We start from the raw sequence: 8,132 nt of genomic DNA on the forward strand, positions 1-8,132 counted from the left end.
AATAATTATAATGAAAGAATATAAATTTTTGGAGTAATTAAGAAATGGAAAATGGAACCTTAGTGTTGATACTAGAAACAATTTTATCCTTGAATAGAAATTTGAGGGAGACAAAGGGGAGAGCATAAACATGTTATGTATTCAAAAGTTTCAAAGAATAAAAAGTAAAGGTGATAGGATTAGAATCTTGACTTCACCAAGATTTTGTAATGATGTAAAAGTGAAGAGAATGGGTCCAATAACCGACTTGAATAAGTAAAAAGGTCCAACACTTTTTTCATTCTAAAGGTTTTAGTAACATTCAATTCAAAACCCCATCTACATACAAAATTAGGAGCATTATAATAAACTCAAAGGGTCATTTTCCCAATTCAAGCATTCATTTTTGAAGAAAGATAAAGGTTATTGATCTTTTGGGTGTTATGCATGTGCTTGCAAATTAGAACATATAAGAAATTGGAAGTGTTGTTGGAAAATAAAACTTTTTCTTTTGTCTCTATAGATTCTATAGTGTAGAGTGGATTATGAAGGGATATTAATGATTGTAAATGATATGAAATGGTCATAATAGTGGCACAAAAATGAGGGACAGAAAATTCACGCTCACTTTTGTTTTTGCGCTTATTGCTCTGACCATCCAAGATTTTCTCTGCTCGGAAACATTCAAGGAAAAAAGACCATGTTCACTAGAGACTAGTGTGTGTGTGCTTTCTTCCAATGATCACACTCCCAAAGCTTATAACAATTTTAGAAAGAAAATTAGTCAAGTGTGGAAAGCAAGGCTAGCTAGATATTGTACTCTATTACCATAGCTACTCCAAGAAGAGAGGTGTTTCTTCATCTTTGAATTGAATCACTATTATTTTCTTTGATGTGTATTCTTTTAAAACTATACTTTTACTAGATCTCAATTTTATAAGATCAATTTGTAAGATGATGTTTGTATTCATTTATATATTTTGAATTGTTTTTATTTTTATTTAAAGTGAGATATTCAATACATTTTCACACTGAGACCTGTCAACTTGTGTGGAAGATTATATGGTGATTCGATAATAGTTTGATAGTGGGTGATAGAATAGACCTAACAAACTATTATTAGGATAAATTCTAAATGACTTTGATACTATTTTAAAAAGTAAACTTTATGTCTAACTGAATTATCAGATGATGTTTGCAATCACTTATATATTATGAATTATCTTTATCTTTAGTCGATATATGATCTCGAACATAAATCTAAATGGAATCAAGAAGAAAGAAAAGTATGATTTTTTTTTATTTGATTTAATAAGAAGAGAATAGAGATCTATTTGCTTTCCAATAAATAAGAAGAAATAATAAATGAATAGTTCATTTCTGTACGATTTTGTACATGAGTTGTATTATCCTTATTAATAAGTATATTTCATTATTTTTCTAACTAAACAGATATTTAAATTACGTAGTTTTTCAATTTTTAGTTTTCTTTCTATAAACTAAACACACCGTGTGTTTGGAGTATGAATACATTTCTCTTCTGTGTTTTTTAATGAAACATGCAAAAGTTTAATTCAACATCTCTCTAACAAGTACAATTGAATTTCAATTATATCCAACTAAATCTACTTTTAACCTAATCTAACTAGTGATTTCATGTTAACCTTTTTTTTTTCTGCACAAAACAAAAGAAATAGAAAAAACTCACTTTATCAAGTCTATTTATACATACCAGTCAACAAACTTATCCAAACACACGTCTTTAAAATAAAATTGGTTGCAGACAAAAGATGACATGATAATTTTTTTTATGATTTGGAAAAGAAAAGCATGGTTGTGTTGTGAGCAGGCAAAGGAAAAACAAAGAATAGTGGAACAGTTCCATTCCATTATTATTTAAAATGTACATGGATAAAACCAGGTTCATGCAAGTGGGATCATCTCTCACATGATAATTTAATCATAAAGTAATTGAAAATGAAGAAAATTGACCAATGGAAAAGTGTTCTGAAAAGTAATAAAAAAATAGAGCAATCGAAAATCCACTTGAGGACAAAGTAGAAGAAGGGGAAGAAAAGGAAAAATATATAGAGAAGAAGAGGGTTTGAGGAGGACCACCACCACGTTGCATTTTAAGTATGCTTTGAAAACACCTGAAGACCATGGCACCAGTTGAGTTTCCATAGCTGGCTTCAAAACCACCTTAAAACAGTGTCTGCATTGCAGCACGGGAACATCTCCGGAAACCACAAACAAATATCATTAATGTTTCCTATGAGACTGTTCTTGTTTTATCACAAGAAACCACTGCTCCCTAAACTCTTATATTAATGATAAATATATTACATTAATAATAATAATATTTTATTTATGGTAGAAAAAAAAAGAAAAAGAAAAAGGGTGTGAGGGTTTGGTTTAAAAGTGAGATAAAGGGAAGCTATAGGGATACACAGAGACATATGATATAACCAAGAATTCCCAGACATCTCCTTTTGGGTCCCTCACTTTGTGTCCTTATCTTCTACCTTTTTGTCCTTGTTCCTTTCCGGCTGGTCCTCCTTCCCCACTTTTATAGCCACCACCTATTTCAACACTCATGTCTTCAACAACTTCTTCTTCTTCTTCCTCGTCAACATCATCGTCCACTTCAACCCCATATGACGTTGTTGCTGCTGATGTCCCTGGCCCTAGTACGAGGAGAACCACCGCTCAATTTGAAGGCCCTTCTTCCTCTCGTCAACGTGCTATGAATGAGGTTTTGCCTGAACCTTTTCTCGAAGCTTTGGCCAACCAACTTGCCCTTCATGCTGCAAACTACAATGGCCGTCTTGCTGCTGCTCCTGCCCTTGCCAATTTGTTTCAGGTGCTTTTTTTTACCTTTTTTTTATCCTTTCTTCGTCTTCTTCCTCTTCATCTTCATCTTTATCTTTACCCCCCATTTAAAAAAAATATGCAATCCATGTTCATCTTCTTTGCTTTGCTTTGCTGAATCTGACCAAGGATTCTCAGTTTGCTTAAAATGAAGATTTGTGGAATCTTCAGCATGTGTGACTGATAGCTTTTTCAGTTCCGAAACTGGACAAAATATTGGTCAAGTCAATCATGAATCTAGTTTGCAACCTGCAGATTCTGGTTTTTTTTTTTTGTTTTTAATAAACATCATCACTATGTACTATCTTATGAGTCTATGTAAGGTTGTCACATTCATTCAGTATTTCATTTTTTTTTACTGATAATAAAAAAATTATGTAGTATTTTAATTATATTATTATGTGTATATATATTTTTATATCCATATCCTTTTCTTATAATTTTTGTTTGATGTGTTTAAACTTTTGAGGCATACATTGAACTCAATGGATAAGGGGACATGGTACCGATTTAGGTTTAATTTGTAGTGCAGATGCTTCAAGCAGCATCCGAGAAGAAACTGTTCCTTGAGAGAACTTTACGTGTGTCTTTTTCAAACCAAATGTGTGTCCCTTTCAAAAAAGGGTGTTTTTTTCTTCTTTGCAAAGTTTGTTCTCTCTTCCCCTTCAAAAATGTCTAGTTTTGGACCTCCTTTTCACAAACCAATGAAAATGCTCACGCTGCCTTCGATTTGCTGTTTCCCTTTCTTGGCATGAAATCTTTTTGACTGAGCTTTTTCCTTCTATCTAGGCTAGAAGATCCATTGCATGCCTTTTTTATCTCCATATGAAGATACTAGTTTTTTTCTTTGTTTAAAAATAAATGACTTTCTTAAAGAGTAACATAAGGATGGAAGCATAAATAGTTCTTAATGTCACATACCTAACCATTTCCATATATAGTTGGCTGCATATAACCACTCTAATTCTTTTTCCTCTCTTTTTTATCAAGATTATTGAGAGAAGGTACCTCTCTACACAGCATCAAAGTAAATAATCCATTTCTAACAATTTTTTTGTGTTCAAAGAATAAGCTTTTCCGGCTAAAACCAGTGTGCTTGGAAGCAATGAAAATCTGAAACTAGATTTCAAGTTACATTAGTTCCCTCCATTAAAATAATATTCCAAGCACAGAAGAGATTCATGGCTACTTTCATCAGTTAGAGTACCCTTGTTCTCTAATGATAATGGAAAAAACCAGTTGCATGAATTTTGGTTGGAGAATAAAAATCTCAATTAGGGTTTGAAATCTTTTAATAACCGGAGATTAGTTGTTTGTCTAATATTTTTTAGTCTAAAAATGGGGTCAAAAAGCAGGTATTGTATAATGCCAAAAGGCACATGGAGCCCTACTCTTGTCGTGAGGACACTCCATTCCTTTTGTTTCTATATGAGAAGTTCACACCTATTATAATTTTAGTTTTCTTTCCCAATAAATTAAATAGTATTATATGATGTACTATATACGTTATGATAATTGCACACACACCCCAAAGTTGGGACTTGAGAGATGGGGCATGCATATTGTTTAGTTGTACTTAGAAACTATCACCCCTATATAAAGGTGGATCCATTTGGATAAATATATGTACGAACACCTGCTATATAAATAGAGTTTCATAATTAAAACCATGAAAATTTGTTTTTTCTTTTCAAAGTTTTGTTGTTAGTGAGAAACTCCTTTGTTGTTTCTCTTTCAATCTTCAATTTCATCTGATGCTTTGTTTGATATTTTCTTTAACTGCTAAAGAACAATAGGTTATCCAGGAATTTGTTACTCGATTTTGGCTTGGACTGGTCTTTGTGGTGGTGAAATAGAAGTAGAGATTCGCTGTTTGGAACAAGACAGGCACTTGGCCATACCTTTCTTGGAAATGAAAGTGAAATGTTTGTGGGGGAAGCACGCTTTTCATACCATGTTTACATTTTCTACATACCATGTTGTGGAACAAACATCTTCACCACTTTCGTTATCTACCATTGTACCTGCGATGGACCACATAATACCACTACAAACCATCGTCTTCTTCTTTTCACTACTTCCTACATTCCCACTCTCAATTTCATATCATCACATATTTTTCTTCTCTCTATGCCAAGTTGGGTAACTCATAACCTCATCACCACCTTTCTTCAGTTTTCTGAGTCTCTATACCATTCATTCATTTTTTATCTGAACTAATGAATTAAAATTTACACAGTCTCAACTCTTATATAACAATTTTCATACAAAGAGAAGAGGTGGCAATGTATGTATGGATATTTGATACGTAAAGTATGGTATATGGCAGTGTTATGATTATCTAAGATTCTGAAGTATCTAACTGAGAAGAAGTACACTGACATGATAATAAATAAGATTAAATGAGAGGTGTAATGTTGTTGATTTGAAGCTGATAATCTGGTCATTGCTATGTCATTGCTATGGCTTGCTGCTGCTACCTGACGCGGATGATGCTACCTCTCTGCAACCTCCACCCTAGCTTAGCTTAGCATAGCTACCTGCTTCTGCCATCTTCAATGTTTCTCTCTCCACCGTTTCATCCATTGCTACCTACTTATAGTTAACGAAAAGCAGAGAGATATAAATGTACATTTCTTTTTGTTTTATGTGGGATTATGAACAAGAGAATTTCTCCACTTTCTATATGTGGAAAAGAGTTCTAGGGACTTGCTCAATTTATCAAATACCTTTCGTGCAACGGAAAGCTATTTTAACTTAGAGCTAGGTTGGTTCATTCATGGGTTGACAATAGTGATGTTGACGATGATGATTGAAAATTTTTCGTGCATGCAGGTTTGTTCCACGTGGCGGGAGGTGTCGCGCTCGGATCTGCTGTGGGAGCACCTCACGAGGCGCATCTGGCGAAGGACGTTCCGAGTGAGGGACACGTGGCACCGGGAGTACATCAACTGCCATCGGACGGCGAGGAACTTCGAGGATGGGAGGCTGTCGTCTTCGATTCCGCAGTTCGGCCATTCGGAGCATCGCCGGAGCTTGATCTGCCGCTGCCTCGTCCTCTCCGACACCCGCCTTGCGTGCGGCTTCGTTGACGGCACCGTGCGCGTGTTCGACCTCGAAACCAACGCCCACGTCAGCACCTTTCTCTCCGACCACGGCCACCTCTTCGGGCCGTTTTCGCGCTCCATCTCGGGAATTGTTATAACCGACTCCAACATCACTTTCGCCAGGCTGGACGGGGATATCTACGTGGACGCCATCAACGTGCATGGCCAGAGCCAAGCCCGCCGGGCCGTCTCGGGCTTCGTGATGAACAACGGGCCGTTGGTCGGGTTCGCAGGAACAAGGCGGTGGTGGGTGGGCTTGTTCGCCGGTATAGCAGGCCGTTCTTTTCAGGTAATTTTTTTATCAAAATAAAAAATCAAAATTTGATGTCACATTCCATTACACCATCCTATTTTTCATGAACTCTATAAAACTCACAAAAATGTTGTTTTTCAGGTGTGGAACGCGGAGAGTGGGGAGAGCGTGTTCGTTGGAGGGTCGTTGACGGATCCGGAAACGGTTATGGGGTGGCACATGCTTACGGAGTTGGTTGACCCGGTGGCGCGTGTGCGCGTGACGGAGGGTGAGTTCGTGGTGGCGTGCACTGGTTTGAGGCTGGTTTGTTTCAATGCTTGGAACCCGGAGGTTCTGCTGAGGGACGCTGTGTCGGCGTCGGGGTTCGTGGTGAATTCGATGGACGTGAGCGAGGAGGCTTTTGTGGTGGTGGAGCGTGGGGGAGTGGGAACGGTGTGGCGCGTGGGGACGATGGAGTTGATGAGCAGGTTTCGGTTGAGGGGTTCGTGGGTTCGAGGGTTGTGGGGTTGCATGAACCTTGGGTACGTGTTGACCTATTCTCCCAACCCTGCACCATTCTTGAGGGTTTGGAACATTGAACAAGAGGAAGGAAGGTTGTGTGTGAGAGTGTTTCTGCGTGCAGGTGAGGTGAGTAGCATGGTGGCTCATCACTCGCACATGGCTTTCTCTTCCAACAACATTAACCTGTTGGATTTTGGTGTACATGATGAGGAACCTTAGCCCTACTCTTAGGGTTAGGGTTAGGGTTTTAGGAGTAGGATTGTACTCTCATGCTATATTCTCCCATTCATTTTAACTTTGCATTCCTTTTTGTACCTATTTCACACTATTCACCTCCATTTTCTCCATCTCTCTCTTCTTCTTCTTCTTCTTCCTATTTCATTGTTTACTCAGAACTCTTCCACAAGCATGGGATTCCACCATGCATGCATCTGCTCATTTGGATATTCCAATGTTATTCCTATTTCATTGTTTACTCTTTCTTATATTTGTTTGTCTCTTTTCTCTATTCCAATGTTTGTCTCATTAAGATCATATTTTTTAAACGTGTTTAAGATAGTTATTTCAGTGTAATTGATTTTTGAAAGCATGTGCATTACTGACTAATTTAAATAAAAGATTTTCAAAATTTTAAGTTTAATAAAAATTAAAGATAGATTTTATTCCCATTCATCTTGTTTTATCACGAAACTTTGAAATTTTAGTAACAACCAAAATGTTTTCTGAAATGAAAAGAAAACGATGGATGTCACTAAAATGGCAAGAAACCTTCTTTGCCTTTGTTACCTTTTTATTTAACTTCTTCATTTAGGTATACTAGATGAAAAACAAACATACAATTCTTATTTGATCTTCCATGCATAAGCAAAACAACCTTTTACAATTTTTAATACTAATTTAGGGAAATAATCTTTATACCTGTCTCAAGAAGCTAATATAATCTTGTTAATCTATATTATTACATAAAAGAATATTAATTGCTGTTTTTTTTTTTCAATTTTGTTCTTTATTGATTATTATTTTTTGATTAAAACTACTTTTTATTGTTTATTTGAAAATTATATTAAGTACATAACTTGGATACAAAAATGACATAACACTTTGACATTAATAATAAAGCTATCCTTTATAACTTGTCATTAATCATTTAACAGACATTTTTAATGTTGCATGCTTGAAAAATAAAGACAGACTAAGTTGGAATCATAAAAAATAGGGAAATGAAGATGACTACTACCCTGTAAATTTTAAGGGTTTTAAATCATACCATTTTTAAATAAATAGTTATTAAGCTATTATCACATTTTGTTTGCCACTTAGGGATATTATTATTTTTATTTTAATCTAATTCCTAATTTATTAAATATTTTTTCTTTTAAATACAAAGGATTGTTTTAATGCATTCTTTAGATACTATACCA

General features: G+C 35.5%; 1 protein-coding gene across 1 annotated transcript; it reads left to right on the forward strand.

The window, feature by feature from the left end:
• The first annotated feature begins 2,426 nt into the window (after positions 1-2,426).
• SAP (Transducin/WD40 repeat-like superfamily protein) lies at positions 2,427-7,194 on the forward strand. The gene is made up of 3 exons (XM_068633330.1): positions 2,427-2,842; positions 5,686-6,246; positions 6,352-7,194. The coding sequence occupies exons 1-3, from the start codon at positions 2,576-2,578 to the stop codon at positions 6,928-6,930; spliced, it is 1,407 nt and encodes a 468-aa protein (XP_068489431.1). The 5' UTR covers positions 2,427-2,575; the 3' UTR covers positions 6,931-7,194.
• The last annotated feature ends 938 nt before the right edge of the window (positions 7,195-8,132 follow it).

Source organism: Phaseolus vulgaris, chromosome 8 (genome assembly GCF_051622355.1).
Source record: "Phaseolus vulgaris cultivar YP4 chromosome 8, ASM5162235v1, whole genome shotgun sequence".
NCBI lineage: Eukaryota > Viridiplantae > Streptophyta > Magnoliopsida > Fabales > Fabaceae > Phaseolus > Phaseolus vulgaris.